At 43.8% G+C, this 27,066-nt stretch overlaps 1 protein-coding gene across 1 annotated transcript in view; it reads left to right on the top strand.

Moving 5' to 3' along the window:
• The window catches only part of LOC138612876 (kelch-like protein 29), an 86,840-nt gene that overhangs the window by 42,866 nt on the left and 16,908 nt on the right, over positions 1-27,066 (top strand). Inside the window, exons 5-10 of the mRNA XM_069686384.1 lie at positions 165-361; positions 3,087-3,199; positions 3,501-3,647; positions 12,279-12,477; positions 23,360-23,542; positions 25,196-25,376. Of these exons, the coding sequence (XP_069542485.1) occupies positions 165-361; positions 3,087-3,199; positions 3,501-3,647; positions 12,279-12,477; positions 23,360-23,542; positions 25,196-25,376 (1,020 nt within the window). The remainder of the gene's footprint in view (positions 1-164; positions 362-3,086; positions 3,200-3,500; positions 3,648-12,278; positions 12,478-23,359; positions 23,543-25,195; positions 25,377-27,066) is intronic.

Genomic DNA, 27,066 nt, shown 5'->3' with positions numbered 1-27,066 from the left:
CGATTCTCTTCTTTTCTCCCCACTCTCGTACTGGCCCAGCTGTGTTTGTGTGTTCGTGTTGTATCTGTGTCCCTCTCCTCTTCTTCTTTTTGTTTATTTGTTTCTTCACTTTTCCTCTCAGAGCATCCCTAACTCATCTCTCTCTGCCCTGATTGGTTGCTCAGGTCGTTGGGGGAGACAAGGAGCGGGAAGGTGCTGGAGCTGAACATGAGCAACATCAGCGCCGACGTGCTGGAGCTGCTGCTGGAGTTTGTCTACACGGGATCGCTGGTCATCGACTCGGCCAACGCCAAGACGCTGCTGGAGGCCGCCAACAAGTTCCAGTTCAACACCTTCTGTAAAGTCTGCGTCTCCTTCCTAGGTAGGAGCAGTGTGTGTGTGTGTATGTGTGTGTGTGTGTGTGTGTGTGTCATACGCTTACATCAGCGTGCTTGCAGGCATATTACATCTGATTTCTACGCAGCCTTTTCAGCTACATGCAGCGTCTACAACTGCTTGTATTCTCATTCTTTTTCATTGTTCATGCACAACCTGGCAGAACATCTTGCGCTGGATATAATTTCCTCTCCGTCTCTGGGACATCACGCTCCTTTCTGTCGTGTTTCCAAAGCGAGCAGCTGTGTGAGAATCCTGCCTGCTGACGCTCTCAGTCGGGCACGGTGCCTCTCATCCCAGTGGACGGGGCCAAACACAGGGGCACATTTATAAAAAGGTCAGGGAACAATTGTCACTTAAAGCTGTTGTAGGTAACATTATTAAAACTCACTTTTTGTCATATTTGCTCAAACTAAGAAGAACTGCTAAGATGTCTGCGGTTACTGTGAGGTTGTGTTGTGTAGGTGTTGCAGTCGGGCTAACGTTAGGTTGTTCTCAATGTGGCTGCTGTTCAGCGTTGTTTCATGGCGGAGTGTCTGAAAATATCTCTGTGAAGTGCCCAGGTCAGTGTGTTACTGCTTAGTTGCTGCTGTTTTTTCCACAGTCTCTGTTAGCAAACTAAGTGCTGGTGGTTTTGCCACTGGTTTGATGTGTTTCTGCTTCAATAGTGTAAGTGGTGTATACATAGGCTGCGGTTGTTTCACGTTTTTACACAGTGTATATCTGGCTCCTTCAGTTGCTGTGGTTACTAGCCTTCGCGCCAATGATAGCCTCATCTGCAGGGAGGGCTTTGGAGACAGAGGGGGAGGGACCTGGAGGTTGTAATCTTTCAAATTTAGAAGCAAAGTCCGCTTTCTTCTCCATCTTACCTACTGCAGCTTTAAATGTCAAATTGTCTGACCTGAACGGTGATGGAATCAAGAAATAGCCAAACAGATTGTTACTTAGTGAGGAAAGTACAGCAAAGGAGGAGGGCTTGAGAGCTTCAAAGGGTCACATCAAGCAAATGGCATGTTCCAGATTTTAGTGGGTTACATACCAAAAAAGCTGCAAATGTCAGGTTTTGTCACGTTCTTGTTAATACATTGTATTGTGTGTCTGTAACACAAGGGAAGTGCATGTTATTAAAAATGTCAGTGGCTGGATTGCAGTGAAAAGAAAGTAAAAGAGAACCAGCAGCATGTTATTGATTGATTTGGGGAAAACAGGGAAGCCATTTGTAAACTTCATTACCAGTGAGACGTCAATTCTTCCTGGACAAGATTGCTGACATTTCAGGTGATGTGAGGGGAGAAATACAGGTGCGTGTGTGTCGTGTCCTTGAGAGAAGAGAAATTGATACTGTGTCAGATGTTATTGAAGTTTGTAACAAATACACTGAGGAGGAACAGCAAACATCTCCTCCACCTACTTTCACCCCTTTGACTTTTATTCACAGAACTTTAGATTCAAGCAAATAAAAACACTTTTTGTGTTCCTGCAGCTCTGAGAGGAATCATGACTCTTTTACTAACAGAAGATTTAATGTGAATAATCCAAGATATTTGCAACAATTGTAAAGGTCTTAATTTGTCAGACTCACATTTGTGCACCAAAGTAAACTAGAGACCCGTCTGTCTATCATTGAAGAAACTGATGAAAGGAGTGAGCAACACGATGTTCCCAGTGTGCGAGCATGCACAGTGAAATAACTCTTCATCTGCTCAAATGGCAGAACAGAGGGACATTTTCAGCCTTTAGTGTCGCCCAGAGTCCCCACTTTGATGCAGCATGAGGCCCACTTTTATTCACTCTGTGCTTTAGCTTTAGTTTGGTTGTGATTGAACAGATGTGAGGTGACCTTTATTGACTGATATTTGTTTAGGAAAGACTCTCAGACTTTGTGTTCACTGATAAAAGACCTGCTCTTGCTTCTGTCTGATGACTGTTGTTTAATCAGGATGTTTCAGTGGCCGCTGACCCACTTCATCTGTGTGTTTGCCTGCAGGTGTGTGTGTGTGTGTGTGTTTGTCTGTGTGAAGTACACGACCATAACATTTCCCTCGCATGTGATGAATGATGTTTTGTGTTAAAAAAGTAGAATTACAGACACAGCACGTTAAATGCTGCACTCTTACAAGAGATCACAGACCGCAGAGTAAGTCTTCTCCCTGCTTGCCTGGCTATCAGGACAGTTTCATTCAGTGTGTGTGTGTGTGTGTGTCTGTGTGTCTGTGTGTCTGTGTGTCTGTGTGTCTGTGTGTCTGTGTGTGTGTGTGTGTCTGTGTGTGTGTGTGTGTCTGTGTTTGTGTCTCTGTCTGTGTCTGTGTGTGTGCGTGCGTATGTTTGTGTCTGTGCATTATACTATAAGATCTGACAAGACTTCTTTAAAGTGGCCCAGCTAGTCCCAAATCCCGCTCGCTGACATCCGGCACCTCCTGCCTGGGCTGTGAGCGATCGATTCTCCCTGTTGTTTGTTCTCTGAGCTGTTTTGAGTTCTTGTACTTGTTGCCTCTTAGTCTCAGGCAGATACACACCCTGTTAGGCTCTGAGTCTGTGCTGCCTGCAGCTGCTTTTTCTATCTGTGTTAGCTTTTATACGTCTGTGACCTCTTTATGGATGTGTGATGGTGTTTGTTTTTCTTAATCAATCTGCCTGTGTCTCTGTCTCTCTCTCTCTTTGGTTTCTCTGTCCTCTCTCTGTCTGTCTCTGACCTGGTTTACTGACTGCAGAGAAACAGCTGACTGCAGCTAACTGCCTGGGAGTGCTGGCCATGGCTGAAGCCATGAGTTGCACCGAGCTCCATAACATGGCCAAAGCTTTTGCTCTGCAGAACTTCCCCGAGGTGGGTACAGATTTATCATCTTTCCAACGATCCATTCATTCATTCTTTAAGTTCAGTTTTTGGCTTCTTGCTGAGAGTTACTGTAGATGAAAAGATCAATACCGCTCTTAAGAATGACCATGAAAGTGAAACTACAACCAGGAGACATTAGCTTAGCTTTGTGTAAAGACTGTAAACAAAGGAAAACAGCTAGCTTAGCTCTGTCCAAACCTCAAAAACAGGCCTACAGGCGCCTTTAAAGCTTCTTCACAAGTGATGAGGACGAGTAGTGCCGAGTAATGACGAGTTTGTTTGTCTCCAGGTTGCAGGACAGGAAGAGATCTTGAGTGTGTCCAAGGAGGACCTGGTGTCCTACCTGTCCAACGACAGTCTCAACACCAAGGCTGAGGAGCTGGTCTACGAGACGGTCATCAAATGGGTCAAACAAGAGCCCGACTCCAGAGTGCAGGTAATAAAAAAGAGAGCTGATGACTGTGTTTGTGAAGCGTGCTTCTGCTCTGCTCAGATGCTACAGTGTACTTTAAAATGAGCACATGTATGTGTTTCATGAGGTAAAGCCCTTGTTACCTCTGACAGTACAGATACTGTATCTCTGCAGAGCTGTATTGGTGTGTTTGTTCTATCGACTCTCCCTGTCAGCTCTGAGAGGTACACACAGCATAATCAGCAGACATGTGACTCCTTGTTCTCTCTGGCTCGTGTTCATCAGCTCTGTGCTTCAGATGCAGCCTAACACAGCAGTTGTTTATAATCCCAGGAGTGCTTTGTCCTCAGAATGAGCTCTATTCTTAGTTACACTTCATTTGTTTGTGACACACTGTACTGCAGGAAAACCAACAAACACAGAAACATCCTCAGTCCTTTTTCTGTGTGCCTAACAGCTGTTTGATTTATTCCTGGAGGCTGTTCATCACAATCAAAGGCTTCTTCCTGTAGATATGTAACTCAATGAGATACAGCATGTCAACTTTTAACAAACGTGGAATCGATAAGCCTCGAGGTCAGAGCGTCGGCCCAAATCCATGAAAAAGAAAATGGACTCACTGTAGACGGATATCCATCCAGCAGGTAAAAAAACTCAGTCATGAGATTTTTATGGATTCAGACACAAAACGATGAATTTAAACTGATGATTTTAAAGTATTTTATAGCTGCTTAAAAGTGGAGGTGAGATTATTATCAGATAAATTACAGCGGTCCATCAGTGGAGGAGTTCATTCAGAGTAATGACTCCTCATCAAGCAGCAAGAGAGGAAGAACTGCCTCGTATCAGCTGGATCACATTCAGTGCAGACCTCCCAAATCAATGCTGCTTTATTGGCACCAACTTTAATGAGGCGGGACGTCAATATTAGATCTTTTTACCTTCTGGATTAAACATTTAGCAGTTATCCTTTGATATGTGGCACTGTGAGATTATGGTTAAATCCATCAGGCCTACTGAGTGTTCTGTAGTGAAGTATTGAGTGAAACACAAAACAGATAACCATTAAAAACAGATGGTGAGCTGCAGACATTAGGTAAGTCCAAATAAAAGTTTCACAACAAGGCTGATGCACAGTTTTCAGGAGAACATGTGATCTCTGTCATCTGCATCAAAAAATCTCCATCCAGCTCCGTCTGGCAGATTCACGATCTGATGGAGAGGTGCAGAGGTGACTCACTCAGCTGAAGTAGAAAGAAGGAAAAGAAATGGGACATTTTCCTCGGTTGTCTTAACAGCCCAGCGCACTGGTTCCTGAGACGAGACACACGGGTCACCCCGTCTCTGAAGAGAGAGAGAGGGAGAGAGAGAGACGAGAAGAAGGGGCGGGAAGAGAGTTGGAGCGAGAGGAAGAAGCGGAGCACGACAGAAAGGAGCGAGCAGTGATGGAGAAAAGAGGAAAATAAATGGAAAAAGAGCCTCTGTGTTCTAATCTGATAGCTAACGGATGTTTCCTGTGCTCAGCCATGACATCCAGGCAGCAGAGATGTGTTTGAGCTCTCGGTCAAGCTCAAATCTCCCGTCTGTGTGTGACTGAGAAAAACAACCAGCCAGCCTGCAGAGAGGACAGGAGAGGAGGAGAGCAGAGAGAGTGTAGTCTGCTCCCATCATGCCTCAGGAGGAGGTTATGTGACCCTGAAGGTTCAGTTTACATGCGTGGTCCAGCATCGGCTCATCACTACCACCCTCCCTCTCCTGCATCCCTTCAGCCCGTGTGGAGTCAGAGAGCAGCAGGAAATCACTCCCCCAGAACCCGTGACACTTTTTAATGACATGTCAGGAAGGAAGTCACAGCACTGCTGAGAAACTCAGGCAGGCGGAGGAAAAGCTTTCCGCCTTCAGCTAAGTTTGTGTGCGTTTGCATTGATCTTTGTGTCTCTGTAGGCTTGTGTGTCTGTGCATGTGCTGTGAGTTGTAAGCTGCAGGCTATAGAGTGGAAAAGTGGCATATTGAAGGCGCTGGGTAAATAATATGTAATTTTCTCTCTCTGCTGGGCTGTCACTAACATCTGATGGCACCAGGAAACGAGGCCCGGACATCGCTTAGAGACAGAGGGAGAGCGTTTGAGCGTTAATAATAGTTTGTTATGAGACACAAAGACACTGAGTGAAGGAAGAGAGCTGCTATAGTTTTCTTTGATTGAAGATCATTGAAGGTGTGACGCCCTGCATGCGTCTGTTTCTGTCTCATTGTGGAGTTTAGAGTATAGGAGAGTTTCAGAGTCTTTAGAAGAAAAAGAAACAAACTTGCTTCTCAGGTGAATTTTGTTTTTACTTTTGGACAGAGCCAGGCTAACTGTTTCCTCTTGTTTCTTTATGTTTGGGATACGAGGTACGACGAGGTGTCCATGATCAGGTTTTTATGGGCGACGTGGAGGCCAGAACTGTGTGAGGCGAGACAATTGGGTTAACAATTTCAGTCTTAAAGACAGTGGCTCCATTAGTTCCATAAACAAAAGGCTGGAAGCTGCTTAATGTTTCCTCTGTGAAGGTGCTGACGGACAGAGACCTGTCCTTCCTCTCAGCCAGCAGTCTTTAGTGTGACGACCACAGACACATGGCTCCAATTATAACAGGCCGGGCTCTGCCAAATCCCTGAATAGGACCTCCATTAGGCCTCACTTCGACACATTTTTATAAAGGATCCTATCTCGCCAGGTGACTCAACCTGACAAAAGAGGCTGATTAATTGGCTCTTTGGAAAGTGGCCGACTAAAAGGACAGTTAAAAAAGGCCAGCCGTGTCATCAGCAAGGACCCGCTGTCCACTCATCACAAACAATAATGACCTGCCTGGACACTTGCAGCTCCCTCCAGCCTGATTTTAGCCTCCAGCTCTCATTAAGAGGAGAAAAATCATTATCCAGAACAAATGATGTCATCATTCTGCAGTCAGAGCAGAAAATAACTAAAAGGACAGAAATGCTTTGAGGCTGTGTGAAGATATAAACCGAGTTTTCCTCCCAGTTTTACGATTCATTTACCTTCAAAACTACAAATGACCCTTTCACCACAAGCATCACTTTTAATTTAGTCGTTCTCTTTTTAAGCTCCAAGTTTAGAACAACTTTTCATCATCGTGGACCCACAGAAAAGATTAATGTTTTTTTGGGATCAGGAGCTTTATGTCACATTGATCATGCTTGAAGAGGAAACTGAAACTATTGTAGAGTGAGACAAAATGAACTTTTACGTCATGGCCAGTGTGATCTGTGACAGATATAGAGACAAAGCCTCATAATGGAGATTAATGCAGCCGGCAATCTTTGCTTTCCTCTCTGCTTCTTTTCTTACTCTCCTCTTTTCCTCACACTCATGCAACACAATCGTAGAGAATCACACAAAATGCACAGGATGTCCCTCTTCTTATCTCATTCCTGTGCTCAAACGTTCACACAAGACTGTCACTCGACCCTGGTGCGACTCAGCATATTAGAGAGTGGACAGGATCTGATGCAGGCCACTGAACTCCAGACCTCCATCCTCATCTGTGTCCTTTGTCGTCCCAGAGCGCCCGCAGTCCTGATGTGTGCAGCCAGTTGAACCGCAGTCACTCGACCGCAGCTGCTGCATATCCAGAGCGAGTCAGAGACGTCTCATTTCCACTGGCTGCTCTTGTAAACACACAGGGGTTGCATGAGCTATATGACGAATAGAGAACAAAAAAATGACCCTACAGGTTTAAAGAATATATTTTTTGATATCCTAGAAATTAAGCAGAAAGTTGCTAGATACTGCTCGATGTCCAAGATAATTTAGTGAGTTGAGAATCTTCACAGAAGCTTTAATGTCAATACATAGCGAGCAGAAGTTCATACCAAGATATATTTTGTAATCAGTGAGCTTAAAGAAGCGTCTTTCTTTTTTGGCTGACTGCGGGGGTCAGCCCTACACGTGGTTCTGTATGTGACTGACTGAGAGGAGTGAGTGACGGTACTTTCAGAGCCAAATAAAGTTTAAAAAAATAACAACAACGGCCTGGGAAACACTTGAAAATAAAAGCATTGTGTACAAACGAGGGGAGTCAGAATTCCAGATCGTGCTTTTACTTTGAAAAAGCATACCGGAAGTGTTGACCTATTTTACTTTCCATGCCTGTGACTTTTACTACATGAAGATATGTTAATATTGCTGTCAGAGATCCATAGGTCTCATCACAATTCATTTTCACCGTGTATTTGGCCGAGAAACGTGTGCGGCTCGCGGTAAGAATAGGCGTACCCTCCTATTCTCTACATTTTCGGCGCATGTCATGCCAGCAGTGTGAAGACTCATCTGTTGTCATTCATTTCAAATGAAAATGAACACGTCGCTCACACGCCATGCTTCCAGTGTTGCCCACAAAAGCGCACATTGACCTGATGCAGTCAGCCACATACTAGGTTTTGACCTAGTCTTGTTCTTTATGAAGTCATGCTGAAACAGACCTCAGAGGAGAACACATTGCACCTGTCAGCCGTGTCATCCGCGACACCTCTCTCCCTCCCCCCATCCGTCCTTCAGGCTGACACGCACACAAAGTCATGCAGATGCATAAACTCACAAACACACTCAGCAAAAGCTTCTCTTGAACCCAAAAGAAGAGCCACTTTGGAGAGCATATTTTACTCTATTATGTGTCACCAGAAGAAAGAGCTCACACATGTGTTTTCACACATAAACCTGCACACACTCAAAGGACACTGAGCGCTGGTCATTTCAGCTGACTGGGTTTGTGAGCGCTGTGAGGCTTAACATGGGCATGCGCTCTTATGAACACACACTTGTGAGTCAGTGAGTGTGTTTAATTATTGTTCATACAGAGCTTTTAAGCATCAGATTGCCCATTTTTCATTTTTTAAGCAGACGCATACTCCTGTCTGCTCAAAGCAAAGCAAATAGATGTGACCGCTCATGTGTCATTTATTTTACGCTGTGGCACTGACTCAAAACACACACACAGTGAGAGGTGTTAGTCCTCACTGACAGTAGTCGGATGGGAAATGCTCGGTGGACATTTGTCATCTGCGTTAGGCGATGTCAGCTTCCCGGCTGCTTCTCTGCTGCCTCTGACAGATCTGAGAGGCTCCCTGTGAGACACATTATCCCTGCCTTTCACCAGACTCAACCCATTCACATCCCCTGTCCACCTGCCTGTGTGTGTGTGCACGTGCGTGTGCGTGTGTGTGTGTGTGTGTGTGTGTGTGTGTGTGTGTGTGTGTGTGTGTGTGAGAGAGTCAGCAGCATCTTCCTTGCAATTGATGCATTCTGACAGTTCTGCAGGACATTTGCAGCTGCTGGCACTGAGACTGTTGACCTGGTGTGATTGTGTGCAACATAGAGACCATTACAGAGGTGAAGTCACATTATGCTATCTGGGTTATATGTCAGAATACAAGTGGATAAGCATATGCACTCCTCATAAATGATCCTTGTCCAAGAGTGGAAAACAGTGCGTGTGGACAGATAAACTAACAGCTGCGTCTCCATCTGTCCTCAGACTCTTGTGGATACTCTTTCCATATGTTCCAGGTGTTAAAAAAACACTGAACTCCTCATTAAGAATGAAACTGAAGATCATGGCATGTTATCTTTAAATGCACAGAAGGCTTGGTGTCTTTCAGTCGGCACAGTAGCTTTTTTTAGTCTCTATCTCTGTTTAGAAGCAAATAAGGATTGCACGCATGAGGAGGCGAGAGGATGAAAATGACAGGTCACACCATTTGTCTGCAGGGACACATTCCCTGTGCTGCCTGTGCATGAGAGAGTGATCGCTCGAGAGCTTGTTGGAGAGGAGTGGCGGAGGAGTAGTTGGTCTGAGTGGTGTAAGACTCTCATTTACCTTGTTTGTTTCACACACATAGACATGAGCATTTTCCATGTTAGTACAAAGTGCAAATAGCATTTCAGTTTATAAAAAATGACAGACCAACGCTGACTTTGCTAAAGTCTTTTTGCTAGCATGGCTAACATGCTCACCTGTTACATATGTTTTTTTTTGATTGGTAAGCTACAGGCACAGGTACACAGGGGTATTTGAAAGCAAACATTAAATGAATCCTCCCACACATGATGATTAAGTGTGTTCACTAAGTGACAGTGATTGAAAAGAGACAACATTGTAATTAACACGACAAAGAATAAATAGAGTGAACTGCCAAGTCTCACATTATACATGAATTAGATTTGCATAAATGCATTGGATTAGTCAAGGTGGTACAATAATTGATCCATCTGCCTTATACTTTGCATAATGTTTAATGGACAGTGTGCAAAACTAAAACTGCAAGCAAATAAAAAGTAGCTTATATAACACCCAAAGTATAGGAAAATTCACTGCATAACAACATCTATCTGCAATTATTCCTGCTTAAGTAGTTTCAATGTCTGTTACAAAGCATGAATCTTTTTTTGTGCAGTCTTTGGACACTTTGGATTTGAATATTAACAACGAGCGTTCACCTCTCCCTCTTTTCCATCCTGATATATATGCATGTGTGGGAGGAAGAGCGAGGAGCAGGAATGGAGCTGCAGAGTGAGACAGAAAGTTAAAAAGAAGTGAGAGACTCAGAGAGAGAGAGTTTTCAGTGCGCCAAGGTTGGATGGATTTCATGCAACATGCAATTAGCAACTAAAAGAAGACTGTCCACCTGCTGTTCCAAATAGGAGCAAGATTTCCACATACACCTACAGATTTTCAGGACATGTATTCCTGCTGTGCCACTAAGGGCACCACCTGGCTGAAGCTGCCCCACATACAGCTTTAATTTAGCTCTGAGGGTCAGAACGGTCAGTAGTGGACCTTTTTCAGACGACCTGCAGATGCTAATGTAAGATTACATTAGACAAATGGACTTTAAATATAACAGAATGGAGTTTATTCCTCTACAGAATGGTCTAATTAATAGCATATTTGACTAACAAGATAAGTGTCCAATGTTTGCATTTTAAATTAGTCAGCACTGGATTACTGGCATTAATGATTCAGTGTCATAACACTAAAGTAGGTGATGTCAGACCTGGAGAAAAGTAGCTTGTAATAGAAAAGTAAGAGCAGTCAGCCTGAAGCTGAAGTCTCCTTCATTTGAGTGTGACATGACTCAGTAACTAGTGGGGCAAATCTCCCACCGTGGGGGACTTTAATTGGAAGTCGTAGCTTCTCCTGAGGCAGAGACTCTTCCCTGAAGAATATTCTGGCACCTCAGCAAGAAGGTAATGTCAAAGCAAGCTACGAAACACACTGAGAGCAATGGCCAGTGTTTCTGTGGGTACTGAGCTGATAAACTGTTGGGTAAGCTGTGTACGTTCATGGAGGAGGCATGCAGACAGTCCCATCTGCAGGAAGGAGTTTGGCTCCGAGCGCTCGTAGAGAGGAACTGTCATCATCAGATATCCCAGACTGCCTTGGAACATTTACATCCTCTCTCATCTTCTTGTTTTCACTTCAGTTGTCTTCTCTTTTCTTTAGCCTCCTTCCACTCTCCTCCACTTTGTCTCTTCCTCTGTTCTCTTATTCCCTCCTCTCTGGTGCCAGGACATCAGTCACAAACAGATCGGACTCATGCCGGATGAAACAAGAGATGCTGAGGCAGAGTGTCAGCTTATCATGTGTTCTCCCCTGAATAATGTTTCTATGAGGCTGTTGTTTTGTCGCTCTCCTCCCAGCGCGGCTCACGGTCACGTCACTTTGAACTGAAGGGTCAGGGGGGGTCAATCCTCCACCCAGCTCTCTGTCGCTCCGTCCAGGCTTGTTTACAGCTTTTACTGTCGCCCTACGTCAGACTCCCATGGGGGGCACGGATTGCCACACATACACTTCTACATGCACACTTGGATAATAAAAAAACTTTTGGCAGGCAGAGCTATAGACAGGGTTGCCATGGCAACAGTCGGTCCTGCTTTTGTGTCTGAATACCTATACAGTATAAGCAGACATGAAAGTATGACCAGGCAACAACAAAACAACCATGAACACAAATATTTGTTGCAGTAGTTCAATTATAAGCATCTTAAAAATCTTACAGGTCTTTATTTTTTCTCTTGACCCTGAAACTTTTTCCTGATGCTCCTGCAACATCCTGCTTTGGGTCGTCTCCCAGCTTGAATAGGTTGTGATTAACCAGAACTGGGTCTTAATGTAGCTGCAGAAACACATCAGCTGTCTGTCTGAAGATTTAATTTGAGAAGAGGAAAAATCAGAAGCAGAAGGTGGAAGCCTGCAATGTTCTGTACATAAAGAGAGATGTTTTCTTGTCTTTTCATCTCTGCCAAAGTATTTCATCCTGCACATTTATAGAAATAGAAAACGTGGACCTGCAGGATGTTGACCTGAAGCTCTGAGAGTCTGAAACTGACAGTAACTGATCTAATGGTCTCACTACATCCGGTTTCCTCTCTCTAACAGCCTGGGCTTTTATCAAACATGAGAGCTGCTTTTACTGTGTTCATTTATGAAAAATTTAAAACAGCAACAAAGACAAATCAAAGACAAAGGTAAATCCAACTGTGAACGTCTGATCCACTGTGACTTTTGCCTTTGTTGTTTCACCATCACTCATTTATTTCAGCCACCAACCTCTTATCCGTCTTTCTCTCTCCTTTCATGTCTGTCTTCTCAGAATTTGTCGGAGCTGCTGGCGGTGGTGCGTCTTCCCTTCATCCACCCGTCCTACCTGCTCAACGTGGTGGATAACGAGGAGCTGATCAAATCATCTGAGGCGTGTCGTGATCTGGTCAACGAGGCCAAGCGCTATCACATGCTGCCCCACGCGCGGCAGGAGATGCAGACGCCCAGGACTCGGCCGAGGCTATCTGCTGGTACGCACACGCGCGCGCGCACACACACACACACACACCCAACAACCCACCCACCCACCCAACAACCCACCCAACCAACACACACACACCCACTCCATCATGTTTCCAAACAAATGACTGCTGGAGACAAGTCTGATTGTTGTTACTATGAGAAGTACAAAGTGGTCGACCTTAACGGCTTCCTGGGGTCTTGTGGGCTTCTGAACTCTGTTACAGCAAAACCAGCACATGAACATCTCCTAACTACTTTTTAACAGCAGCTAAGCACAGTCAGGTCTGTGCTTGATTTCTATGCCACCAGCCAACCACTGACTGTCTGACCCACACCGACATCCAGCCATTGAAGACCGTGTTTGTTTCCATTGTAAAACTCAAATAGTCATCATGGAAGTTGAAGGCGTCTGTAAATTGCCTTTGGCTGTTAGATTTTCCTCAGGGGGGCCAGGACCCCCCTCTTTCCCCCTGTAAAGAGCTGCCTCATTATAGTGTCTGCATGGTGTTATGAGCCTCGCACCAGCACACCTCACCATTCTGCAAGTTATTTTCTGCTTGGTAGGATAAAGATAATTGCCTAACAAATGGCACTTTATGGAGAGATCAGTTTACTGGCCAACACTGTTGGCACTCCAGGCACTTTATTTGACAGTAAACAAACATTGGGGGAATCTCGTTAGGTGAATATTTTCTCATCTTTAATTGGCTGTAATTCAGACGCATGAGGATTTACAAAGAATCATTTGTTCTTTGAGAAAAGATATTATATGAGCTCAGCTACATCAGTTTATTTATATTTCAGTTTCAGCAAAAAAAGAAGTGTGAAAAACTGTTCTGATGATGGACTGTACATGGAGTACAAGTATGTACCTTGACATTTATTATAGTTATATAATGATATGAGTGAGTGTGTGTGTGTGTCTTCATGATTGTTGTTCTGAGTGCGTGTGTTGCTCAGGCATCTGCTGCACTGGACAGGGTGGGCTCTGCACAGCAGGGTGCACAGTCACTGGGGTTGCAGGGTAGATTTTGATACTTGCACATGTACATGCAGGACAGCAAGGAAGACTGAAACAACACTGGAAGAAGATTTTAAGGTTGTTGCGGATTGTGGTCGACACACAGAGGACGAGAAAGTCTGGATGTGGTCAGAGAGAGGGAGGGAGAGCAGGAGCCAGGAGGATCAGACATAAAATTTGAAGGGCAGACGTTTGATTGAGTTTATTCTTTGAGCATGTGTCTGCTTGTGTAAGCAGTAATTGTGTGTGTGTGTGTGTGTGTGTGTGTGTGTGTGTGTGTGTGTGTGTGTGTGTGTGTGTGTGTGTGTTTTTGTGTGTATTTTAAATGTGCACAAGCAGATGGGGCACCACCTGAGCTCAATAGATAAGTCTGTCAAGCAGAAAAAGAAGAAAAGGGAAACTGCTGTCCATGAGGCACTTCCTGCTGAGCTCAGTCAATCTGTGGACGTGCTAGTCGCATGCATATGTGTGTGTATTATAGTGGGTGTGTTTGTGTTCATACAGAGTGTGTGTGTTGGTGTGCATGGACGTCTATCAGAGTACCTCACACATTCAGTCTTTGAGTGACAAAACAGAGAAGAGTTACACTTTTTCAGCCCAGAAATAAAATTTACTCTGTGAGACTTTTAAGTAACTCTCACATTGAGACTTAAATCTGTGAATCCAATTAAAGATGAAACCGTTTACCATTTACCTTAACATTTATAACAGACACAAACAAATAGGATTTATGAAGCCACAATACATTTATAAAATATATATTTTTTAAAATATATTTTTAAAGAGATTCAACAAAAGAGACAAAGTAGCTCGTGTTGACTGTCTGTGGTTGGTGCTGGGAAGGGAGGATATTCTGCTTTTTCGCTGAAACAGCTGCTTGTTGTAACTGGTAACTGGAAACATATATTATAATATGATGGTATAAAAACAGGGAAATGTAGTTATGTGCTCATTCACTGGTTTCATGTTTGTGCCAAGTTAAGCTCATTTATAATGTCGAGGATAACATAAAGCGTTTATATAAATGTTAATGGTCTTCATCACTCAACCAGCCAAGTGGAATAGCTCTCAGACAAATGAGCTGTAATGAGGAGGAGACGCAGGGGTCCAGCTCACACACGCACACTGTTTCTGTCTCGCTTACAAACACACACACATGCACACATTGTTAAAATACACTGTAGTTGGAAATCCTTAAACAGGAGTCTGTTCCTTCTCAGCCTACCTTTCTCTCTCCGTCCAGTTTATTATCTGTACTCCAGCGTTCATATTTACCTAAAGGCAGACAAAGTAAAGAATTACACACACACACACACACACACACACACACACACACACACTTACTGCTTACACAAGCAGACACATGCTCAAACAATAAACTCAATCACACGTCTGCCCTTCAAATTTCATGTCTGATCCCCCTGGCTTTCTCGTCCTCTGTGTGTCGACCACAATCCGCAACAACCTTAAAATCTCATCCAGTGTTGTCTCAGTCTTTCTTGCTGTCCTGCATGTACACCTAAAATACCAAATTCTACCCTGCAATCCCAGTGACCGTGCACCCTGCTGTGCAGAGCCCACCCTGTCCAGTGCAGCAGATGCCTGAGCAACACATGCACTCACAACAACAATCATGATGATGCACACACACAGACGCACTCAGGCCTATGATTATATGACTACACATAACTACGTTCTCTCTGTCCACTCATAATCGTCCATTGGATTCAAGCACTAATGTATATAAGGGTGGAAAAGTTCAGAATCACACACACACGCACACACACAGCAGCCGAAGAAACTGAGATAAGAGTTTGAGTATGCAGCAGGTTCACTCCAGAGTTTCTGCTCTAACATTTTATCTGTGTGATCCCTCCTTATACCAGATCACTCAGTTTAAAGCTCAGAGAACAAGATTATTCAGACTCTTGCAACAACAGGATTTACACTGCTCTCTACATCATATCGTAATGAAAATATTTAACGTTAACTATAATACACATTGCATTAAAATGCAAGCCAAATAAAACACTGTTGGGGTCTGGATTTCATTAGATCAGCCTCCACAATAGACAATAACACCAGGCTGTCCTGTGAGGTAAGGAGCCTGCAGGCAGGACATTCATCTTCTAATTCACACCTACACCAGCCAGCAGCTCCTCTGAGAGCAGCTGCACTACAGCAAAGAAAGCAGACCAACATTCACACCTTGTAAGGAGCATAAATGATCATCAGATGACTTCCCTCTATAGTCTGACACCTACTGCTTCTGGCTCCAGCATGATTACCTCTCTGTCTCGTCGTCTGCCTCAATGTTTCCTCGACTGTTTTTCATCAACACTGACCGCAGCTCACAGAATAATTTAATGTATTTGTCATGTTTCTCTCTGGCTGCACAGCCTCGGCACTAACCGCTATGCTAAGTGATTGTGTCAGTTTTGGAATATATATGACTTGACTGATTATTGTCCGTCTGTGGGTGATTATTCAGCCTGGTTTGTCTTTAAGAGTCAATGCAGCGTGAGATTTCTCTGGTTCACCTCTCAAACTGGAAAAGCAGGATGCAGCAGTGTGTGCCAGAAATGACTTAACAGCTCTCAGTGCTAAGTGTCCTTCAGCGGATCCTTATCCAATTTTATTTCTGGAGTCTGAGATGATATTTGAGGGAAGGAGAAAGAAACAGAACAAGAGAGCGTGAAAGAGAGAGAGAGTTGGATGCAGCTGTTCACCAGGGAATTGTAGTTTGTGATATTCCAGCAGCTTATCTTTGAGATCTCCAGCAAACACATCTCTCTCTGCTCATAAATGTAACACAGAGGATGTAAATCCAGATTACATAACCTCTGGTCTACAAGTCTGCAGGGCTGCAGACAAAGCTAAGGTTCAGTCCGCTTGACCTTTTGACTGGTGACTACTGTCAGCCTGAACTGCAGAGGAGGAGGGAGGGAGGAGGAGGGAGGGAGGAGGAGGGAAAGATCACCTCGGCTGTAGCCAGAAATCTTGACTCACTCTGTTCCTCGAGCTGCAGTTCGTGCTCAGACCCAAAGCGAGCAGCTTTTACAGGAACATGGATCAGCCTCAGCACTTTGACCTGCTGTACCTGCTGCAGGGCTGGAAGGCTGCTTCAGCCTCATCAGTGTTCAGCAGGCAGAGTGAACCTGGTTACAGCTGGATCCCTGCATGTGACAATGGTGCAGATGTGGTTCTGCCTGCTCCTTCAGCTCATATGTGATATTTAGAGGCTGAGAAGTTTAATAGGTGATTGATCCAAATTCCAAGGAACAGTTTCTTATTGTCTTCTAGTTGTGTCTTGCTTTGCAGATTAATTTTGTTTGTATTTGCCCTGGTTGTGAGGTATCTGTCTTGTGTTACTGTCTCCATATAGTAAAGGGAAGGGGAATGAAATTTCAAGTGAACTGCTCCCACACATTTTTAAAAATTCAACAGGAACATCTCTTTTCAGTGACACTGTCCCAGTTACTCGGGAAAAATCCACAGAACAAACCCTGTAGCCAAACCCCAGTGTTGAAAGACTTTTTCACAGAAGCAGAAGGAAAGACAGCCACCTTTAGATGTGCCTGTCAGGAGAGGGTCTGCATTCAATCACATCAAAGATCTTCATCAGCAGCAGTGTTAGCATAAAGAGTTAGCCAAGTTAACCATCTCAAACAGATACTAAGTGTAGTAGTTTTTGCTCAACTGTTATTTACAATCAAGAATAGTTTGTAGAGCTGGTTTTTGTTTTCTTGTTCACGACTTACAGACAAGTAAATGTAATGCTGGGAGGACATGCACATGACATACTCTTGAGAAAGGCACTCCAATCTTCAACCATGCAGAGTAACTACCAGGTCTGTCAGTGTGTTTGTGTGGGTGCAACTTCACCCAAGCCCCACCCCACAATGTCCTTTAGACTGTACCTGCTACAAAGTACGGCTGGTTTAAGAAAGGTCACCACAGGCTGAAAGACGGGTAGAAAGTGCACAGGTTGAAAGAGCAGGAGGCAGTGAAGGAAGATGCAGAGGAGAGTATAATGGAAAAATAGTAAAGACTCCTGGGGTTTGACTAAAAGAGAGAGAGAGAGTAAAGTCTCCTTTAGGTTGAGAGATTGAGGTGTTAGCTGCAGGGTAAAAAAGGAGAGGAATAAGGAAAGCAGGGTCACAGCAGGGAGCAGAGAGCAAGGAGACGCATAACAAGGTGAGATTAGAGCGAGTGAGGCAGCGGGGAGGAGGAGACGACAGCATCTTCCCTTCTGTCTTCATCTCTCCATCAGCTTCTCTTCTTCTGGAGTGACTGTACTTCTGCGTGTGTGTATGGGTGTCTGTGTGTGTGTTTGTGCCCACAGTGAGGATGCCACTTGTTCCAGCATGGGGTAAAGAACGGGCGGTGTGCTCCTGTCACAGAGAGTTCAAGTTGAGTTGGTTGAAAGCAATACACAGAAACTGTTTTTGAGTGATCGTGTATGTTTGTGTGTGTGCGTACAAGTTCTGCTCCATGGGTGGGCATCTTCTTCAATTTGAGATTCAGCTCTTCCACAAACCTGTCTGTCCCTCAGAATACGTCTTTTTGTGGCTTTATATGCGACACAGCTCACATCCTGTGGTGTCTGAAACGTCCCTCAGAGCTATTTAATATCAGGCTCTGTCTAGAGGTTTCCTTGGAGTCTCTGCTTCCCTCCTCCTCACTCAGTGAAGACGTAGTTGTTTTTCGGATTAACTATTTTTAACAATGTCTAAAAACTTTCTTTAAATACATATTTTTCTATAAATCTATTATTGTTGCTTGTATTGAGAAACCAACAGAATTATGACTTTGCAGTTCAGCTCAACCCGACGTAGAGCTCCTCTTTCAGCTCATTGTTTCATTGTTTCCCTTCACTCATCAGGTGGACACAAGACAACAAGTGGATGCTAATGCTGCTCCTTGTCTGCTGGAAGTGTAAACTAGCTACAGTTTGCTAACATTTTGTCTTTAGTGCTTTTTAATTATAGTACAGTGCTGTGTTTACAGCTTGTTTCCCATGCCCTTAAATGAACAGTATGTCAGTTAGAGGTTCGCTCAGTTGAATTTGAATAAAAACACTGTCACTGGTAGTTTTGATTTGCCCGCCCTCTATCTCGCCGTATGGCCCGACGTTGTTTTGTTTACAAAGGGCTGTCAGTGGCTTCTGTCTGGACTCACATTTTTCAGTGCATTTTTGTTAAGTCTGTTAGCAAGGATAGAGACAGATTTAAATACAGTGCCTATGTCAAAGTATAATTGTAGTGACAGTGACAGACCTGAGTAAGAAACATGGCACTTCCTGTAGAGCTTCGTGCTCACTAAAAGAAGGCTGTACAAGGTAGCATTCACCTAAGAGTTTATGAACTTGGTTATGTGTTTCCTGTAATCTTGTTGTTGCTCAAAAATTGCTTTTTAGAGTTTTCCTGAATGTGGAGAGGTCAAAAATATAACAAAAGGTCAGTAAGAATCAGGAGAAGCTGTGGGAATAAATGCTGTCAGGAACAAAACGAGCTCTCGAGCCTTGGCTTTCCCTTCATCCCCAACCGCTCGTCTCCATCCTTCAATCCCCCATCCCTTCATCCCTCTACCCGACTCCCATCAAACCTCCGACTGACTGACAGCCGTCCCTGTGAGGCTTCGTTTCTGAGCTAAAACTCACACATACACACACGCACAACCATCTGATCCGATGCTGTGACTCCCCGTCAGCGGTGCTGCTCTCCTGTGTTGTTGCGTTCTGACAGGCCGGTGTTGGGTTGTGTTAGCTTGTGAATGTGTTCAGGGCTTCAGGGGTTAGAGCCGCACAGCAGCCTCAACGTCCAGATGTGGACTCTCCCTGACGTGTCTGACCAAGCAGAAAGCTCTGAGAACAACCTGCACATGTGCACCAGGTGTTAATAAAGACCTGCATGTGCACAGAAGAAGAATTCATCACTCTGAAGCAGCATGTGGAAATAAGTTGGCCTTATTAGACACTATGGGGGTTTAAGTCAGTTTGATGATTGAGACATTTTATGTAGAAGAAAAAATACTTTTTTTTCCTAGTACTAAGGGTTTATATGGTTGGACTAAGTGATGAAGAGAAATTCGCACAAGAAGTGCAGACAGGTACAGCAACAGCAGCAAACTAATCATGAAGAACAAAAGCAGAACAAAGTCAATATAATTAATGTGTTTGGTTCCAGGCTCATGGGAGGGAAGACAAAGAGCTCGTTCCCACTTAATGTTTTTTTTTCAACGAGCAGCCGCTGTAGCTGCGACTGCCCTATAAAACTGCACTCTCATTTATTAGCTGTGTATCCAAGGTCTGTTGGAGGTTTTGAGGACGGTCTGAAGCTCACAGTCTGGGACGCGATGCCATGAAGCTGTGAAACCGGGCACATGATGGGAACCAGAATGTTTTTATCATCGGTCCAAATTTAAACACATCTTTTACTTGCTGCCAGGAAAGGTGTCGCCGTGCACGACTCCTTCACCTTCCACATTTTGTCATTATAGGCCTTTTTTGGCTCGGGTACCAGACCTTCATCTTTTCAGTGACACTGTCACAATTTCTCCTTGAGCCATCACCTTCTTTTTCCTCTTAGGCACACATGCTTAGAAATCTTTCTGAAGTAAAAGAGCCGGCCAGCTTTAAACTGTCCATTAAGCAGGGTTCCCTTGCGTCCTCGAAAACCTGGAAATTTAGAGACTAGTTTTCCAGTCCTGGAAACACCTGGAAATTGATTAAAATGATCAAATATCCTGGAAATAATTTATGTTGCCCTGGGAAATTTTCACTGTATTTTAGCTCCTCACTCAGATCACCTACGTAAACCTAGGTGCGTATTTTAGTTTTGCTACTTGACTGTTGGTAAAGTAAGCTGTGCGTTATGACAGGTATGTCCTCTCCTGGCACGCCATGCCTCCTCCGAGTGGTGGCTCTATGTTTAAACCCATTGCGTTTCTGAGTTTGAGTTTTGACCCTTTGAGGTTGCTGTAGCTGGTTAGTGTGCAGTATTGAAGCAGCAGAGTGTAAGCAATGTGAAGTCAGCAGCAATTAGTTCACTAATAGATCTAAATTTCTGTAAGTATGAGCACACATGTCTTTAATGTTAAGCATGTGAAGTAATGGATTGTTTGTTTAGATAATATTATTGTGATGCTAATTTCCGTTAGCGCGCAACTAAAACACCAGGTCTTTTGACTACTTGATGACATATTCTGATGTCAGCTATCCAGTAGCACAAGTTTGAGTTTCAGCCGCCTCAACTCCAGTCTCGTCTCCAATAGCTGTCAAAGGCGCAAGCGATGTAAGATTGCCGCCTTGAGACACTTTCTAACCAGCTGAAAGATGATAGAAAAGTATGACACTGAATATTACAATCCTTTTTTTTTCAATGTATTGCTGTGTATGTTCTTTCACTTCAGACTAGACTAAGGTGTAACTTGGATAGATGTAGGCTTAATAAAACTGCGTGCGTGTGTGTGTGTGTACTGAAAATGTACAGATTATGCAATTCAGTTTCTTTAAATTTAAATTTTTGCACATAATTCTAAGCTCACCGGCCACTTCATTAGGTACACCTGTACAATCTAATGCAGTCCAATACAACAGCACTGCCATGGATTCTGCTTTTAAGAAGTTTAGTTGTTGTTGACTTTTGTGTGTAAATTCAATTATGTGTATTACTGAAGCCATAGTTAAAGGTGGTTTTGTACTGAACTAAATTATATTGAGATGTGTCTCTAATTTTTTGTCATCCCAATTTACATACATGAGGGGGCCAGAGCATAAGAAACACCTCTGAAATAATGCAGCTCAGTATAGCACCACCACCAATTATGACCTTGACGCTGAAGGATCATTGAATTAACACCTCTATGACAGCTTAGAAAAAAGCCTGAACATTACAGCAACATGAAAGCAAATCTTATGGCTGAGCTGGTGTACTGGATTACTATTATTATTGGAGTATTAGATTTTTCAAGTGTACCTAATGAAGTGGCCGGTGAGTGTATGTGAAACTTTGCTATGGCAATAAATGTACAACAAAATATATGATATCGTAATGGTTAATTCAGATTTATTTATAACTACAGAAGTGAGTGAGGCAGGGCAGAATGTCAAGGAGGTCTAAGTTTAAAGTTGTCATCTCGAAGATCTCAGTTTCGTTCTCTTTGGCGGCACCTGTGGCGATAAACAGTAATTGTGGGAGCACACTTCCAAGATATCCAGACTGTGTTGCATGTGTGACATCGACGGTTGGCTGCGGTTGTCACTCTTAATTTTCCACGCCGACGGTCGCTTCCTTTTAAGTCTGTTTGCCTTCATCTGAGCGTCGAGTTTGTTTCTTTTCACTTATTTTTGAAGTTGTATCTGTAGTCATCGATCTTTTCTTTGTTTGTTCAGCCATAGTAGATTACTGTTTCCTCACAACACTTGCAGAGACCGGAAAAGCAGCCGCTTCACGAATGACTGATTTCTGAGGAATAGTGCTGTCCTGTAATGTCAAGAAAAACTCCCGGAAAATGATTTCTTGGAAAGAGTGGGAACCCTGAATAAGTCTAAGCTGTGTTTCCATGATGTGTTAGAGGCAGTGCTCTCTGTGCTCAGCCTCACCAAAGCCCATTGTAGATTTAATATTTTTTTTCCTCTTTTCTGTCTGAACGGAGAGAGTCTGTGTGGTATCGATCCACACAGAGGAACCAGTGTTTCGCCTTGGTTTTGAGTGTATAAAGATTAGCTCTTTCTGTCTCGATCTCCTCCCATCATCCGCCTCCTCCTCTCCTCTCCCTCCCTGGCTCTCCTCCCTCTGCCAGCCTGCCTGCTGCTTACAAACACACAGCTCATTTCTGTCAGCCGGCTCGTCGTCTTGTCCGCTCTCTGGAGCTGCTGCTGAAGTCTGAGAGGACCTGAGACGCACATGTGGCAGCCTGCCGACCTGTTTGTGTGTTTTAGATCACTGGTGTCTTTATCCAGCAGCTCTGAGAGCATGTGTGTGTGTGTGTGTGTGTGTGTGTGTGTGTGTGTGTGTGTGTGTGTGTGTGTGTGTGTGTGTGTGTGTGTGTGTGTGTGTGTGTGTGTGTGTGTGTGTGTGTGTGTGTGTGTGTGTGTGTCTGAGAGCACAGATCGGGATGAGTATCAAGTATCTTCTTAATCACACAAGGTCCTCAGCACATGTGTTTATCTGAAACACGACACATCTGCTCCAACACGTGTACACAAATTGATCCCCACTTATTGATCATGTGAGTCTCTCATGTCCAAACAGTGAATGTTTCACAGTGAGCGTGTGGACAAGTGAATGTGTAGGTTCGTGCTTGTATCATGTGTAGGAAGAGAGAGTCAGAAAGCTGGGCAGCATCACAAAGACTGGCTGCACAATCAGTCTTTGTAATTGAGTTATACTTTCCTGTTTAAGTAGTTTCCTGTGACCAAGAGGAAACTTTTCTATTTTGCATTTTGTTTTGCATTTCCAGACAAGCGTATTGACTCAGGGAAAGCCAAGGCCGCTCTGAATTCTAACCAGCAGACTTATAATCTGTGGCTGCTTGTGTAAGTCAGTGTTCACACAGACGATCAAGGTTCCTGTCAGGAAATTGAAAAGTTTTTCTAAAGGATGCCTTTATTAAATGTATAAAAATGTTCACCTCTTTCTTGAAAGCCATATAAACATACTTATATATGAAGCAACAAGCTACAAAACATGACACCTGTTAGTCTCTGCAGCACTCTGGCGTCTCAAAGAGGCTTTGATTAAATCTTGGCTCTTATAAACTTGTGGAAACGTTCCCTGATGGCTGCTTTCTCCCATCTCTTTCCTTCCTTTGTCCTCCCCAATCATCCTCCTCCTCCATCCTCCTCCTCTACCTTTGTCCTCCAGGTGTAGCGGAGGTGATAGTTCTGGTGGGAGGGCGTCAGACGATCGGGATGAACCAGCGCTCCCTGACAGCAGTCACCTGTTTCAACCCCCAGAACAGTAAGTGGTACCCGCTGGCCAGCCTGCCCTTCTATGACCGCGAGTTCTTCAGTGTCATATCGGCCGGAGACAACATCTACCTGTCAGGTGAGCTATATGTACCGCAGCACAATTGTAGCTTTTGCAGTCATTTAGTGGCACAGAGCAGGAGGACAGTCCATGTCATGGGTTTATCACACTGCAGTAGTGAAAGGTTACTCCTGTACTGTTCTGTTTACCTTCTGAGGAGCATTTATCTGAACTTGACTTTTTTTCTCTCTCTGGCTTTACAGCCGCTGCAGTGTTGTGCAGTTTATTTAGTTCCATAGTGGCACACTGTGCACTCTTTGACTCCCTCTATGAGACACCTTTAAGTTGTTTCTCCAGAGACAGACTGAATTTCTCTCTCCACGCTCCATTTGTGCCTGAATCCTGCACGGTGCTCACACCTTGACATTGCAGCGTGGAAATGCAGCAGGATTTGTCCTGCGTGTACCTCTCCTCTCCCTCTTTTCATATAAATGTTAATTTGTGTTTGGGCATCGGAACAGGTCTGCATGTGTCCGCTGGGAGTCAGACAGCCAGTGGAGAAATCAGAGGTGTTGTAGTCAGCCGATCAACAGGCTCCGGTCTGTAACCTTCCTCAGACTCGGAGCAGGGTCACTGAGTCACTGCTGGTGTTACCTGTCAAACTGCACAGCTAACAGGGAGCTGGAAGGGAGCTAGAACAAACACAGATTTGATAAAAAAATAAAAATATTTTTTAACCAGCCATAAAAACTTTGTTAGATATAATGTAATATATATAATAATAAATAACGGTAGAAATAAACGAAGACATTTGCTTTAATACTGAACTAATAATGTATCTACACTTTTACTCCACTGAATTTAAATAAAATTATAAAGTAGTTAAAAACAGCTCCACATATAAAAAGTGGTGTAGGCCTCCACAGTAATGCTTTAATAGTAATCCACTGATATTAAACATATTACTCTGAAATAGGCCATCCTGCACAATGAGTAGGCAAACTTAAGTTATTGTACTGTAAGAATATTTTGATCCTAGTCATTTTCACTCTTGCTAAAGTTTTATTGATTTTGTATTATTTGTATTTTACTGTATATTTTGGAGCTATCTGGCACTGTGATTTCCTTCGGGATTAATAAAGCTTTATCTTATCTTATTGCAGGGCTTTTGCTTGTAATGAGTATGTATACACTCTGATATTATTTTTTTTCTTGATTACTTATTTCATCACTGCAACAAAATAATCTTTCATTAGTGCAGCTCATTAATCCTCTGCACAATTAAACTTGTAGTAGTTCTGATCAAGCACTCTGCTCTCTCCTTCATCGCTTATCCGACAGTCATTAACAAGCTCCACAGTTCTGCTAGTGACTGTATGTAGCTCAGCTGTTAGCGATAGCCTCTGCTGTTTCCTGCTAGGTGTCTCAGGTGTTTAGCTTCTCCTCTGCCTCCCGTAGTGACAGTGGTACAGGTTAATACTGTAGTTCAGATGCAGTGATGGCGAGGCTAAGTGAAGTGGAAATACGTCTCCACAACATGGAAACTCAATAATTAGCTGCTGTAGCAAGTGCTCATTAGCCGGTGTATGTATGTACATGTGTGTATGTATGTACATGTGTGCATGTAGCGTCAGTTCCCCGTCCGCCGGTTCCCTGGGAAAGTTCCTACAGTGTAAACACTGTTAAAATTACCGGGCATACCCACTAAATATCTTTCATTCTATCTTTCAGGAGGCACAGAGACAGGTGTGATGGTGGCTGACGTCTGGTGCTACATGTCCCTGCTGGACAACTGGAGTCTGGTGTCCTGGATGACTGTGGCTCGCTGCAGACACAACAGCTTGGTGTACGACGGAAAGCTGTACACCATCGGAGGACTGGGAGTATCAGGGAACCTGGACCACGTGGAGAGGTGAGAGTCACACAACATCAACAGCAGCCTGTCTCCAAACAACAGACACCTCCAGCAGCTCCCAGCTGGTGTCTGAACAGTGAGGCACAGCTCTAAATGATGTGACAGCCATCACAGAGAACGTGTGCAGATGATTCTGCAGAAAGTTGGTGGATTCTGTTTCCAGTTTTACCAAATAAATATTCACACTGCGTAGCAAAACGTAGCAGATGGTGTGGCATGCACTAGTGCCATGCAACATATTTCAGATGTGTTCTGACAGGTTTGTTAGCATTTTCTGTGAGAGCAGAAAGGTGCAGAGGAATGAATCTGAGCCGGAGCGTATTAAACGGTCACAGCTGTGAGCGTCGTCGTGTAGCGACAGAGCACCTCTGAGGTGTTTGTGAGCGGGACATGAGTGAGAGGATTTACTGTCAGAGAGGCCTCTGTGGCCTTTTTAGCTGCCTCTTCTGATGTTTTCTGTGTTTTTTGTTGGATCTATTCAACTCAGGTCCAGACCTTTTGGAGTGCAATGAAACTTATGGTAGGAAACAGTAACATTCAATAGTCTGATTCATATCTCTTGACTTTTGTAATTCTGCTCCTCATTTCTTTCTCTAACCTGGTCTGAGGAGTTTGTTTCAGCAGAGAAGCTTCCTCCTCCTGCACGGCAGAGCGAGAGGAACCAAAGCAATCAAAAGAACATTACTGGGTATATTAGAGCAGGCCGCTGCCGCTCATTACCTAGCAGATCAATTGATCTCCAAAGCAATGCACAAATGAAACAGGCTAATTAGATATTTCCCATAATGCTGCCACACAGTGTCGTTATGACGGGTAGATGGAATATTTGCCCCGTAATGGATACGCATTTGATTCCTCTGTCTCTGAGCTGCTTAATTTGAGAGCTGCCGGTGCATCGAGGGAATCAGGGCTCTAAAGAAATCAGTGTTTCACCGTGTGATGTGTTTGTATGTGTTTGTCTGTCTGTAACCATGAAGCTTCTCTGAGGCCCACAGCAACTGGACTCAGTTATCAGCACCGTAAAACTTTAACCTACTTTGCCTCTCTCCAAGAACTGCCAGAGGCCTCCTCTGCTTGGCATCACTGCCCTCGTTCTGCACTTACAAAGGCTGTAACAGCGAAGGAGAAATAACCCACACACCGAGCAGAATAGTTGATCTTCTAATAGTGAGGAAGAAAATGCACGGTGCTCGGGCTGAAGCAAACCATTAGTAACACAAGGTCAGGGTCGTATTCAGCGGCCTGATCATTTAAAAGCTAACGGGTCTGTTGATGTCGAAGAAGTCATAGGGTTCGTTTCTCAGCAACTCAAGCTTTTAGTTTGTCTCTTTCAGAAACAGCTTTGTGGAGCGAGAGGCAAAACTGAGTCAGAAGCTGTATAGACTGGAATTTAATGCGTCAACACATTGAAGGTGATGTGCTTTTAGAGAGGTCACAGACTGGAGAGTTTATGCTTGATTTTTACTATAATTATTTTTGTGTAATTCTTTATGGTAATGATTACAAATGTATAATTAATTGGTTCAGATTTTCATTTAAAATGTGTTATTAGTATTGTGAGCCTTTTCTCCTGCTGTGCTGACCTGCTGTGAAAGCCTTTAGCAGCGACTGTGTTGATGAATTGTAGATTAATCAGCTGGAAACACTGTCAGTGTGAGCTGCATGCATCTTTATGGAGAGAAGAATA

The sequence above is a fragment of the Semicossyphus pulcher genome, unplaced genomic scaffold, assembly GCF_022749685.1.
Source record: "Semicossyphus pulcher isolate SPU_LCO1_2020_fin unplaced genomic scaffold, fSemPul1.0.p SCAF_11, whole genome shotgun sequence".
Lineage (NCBI taxonomy): Eukaryota > Metazoa > Chordata > Actinopteri > Labriformes > Labridae > Semicossyphus > Semicossyphus pulcher.
This window is presented reverse-complemented; position numbering and strand designations above follow the sequence as displayed.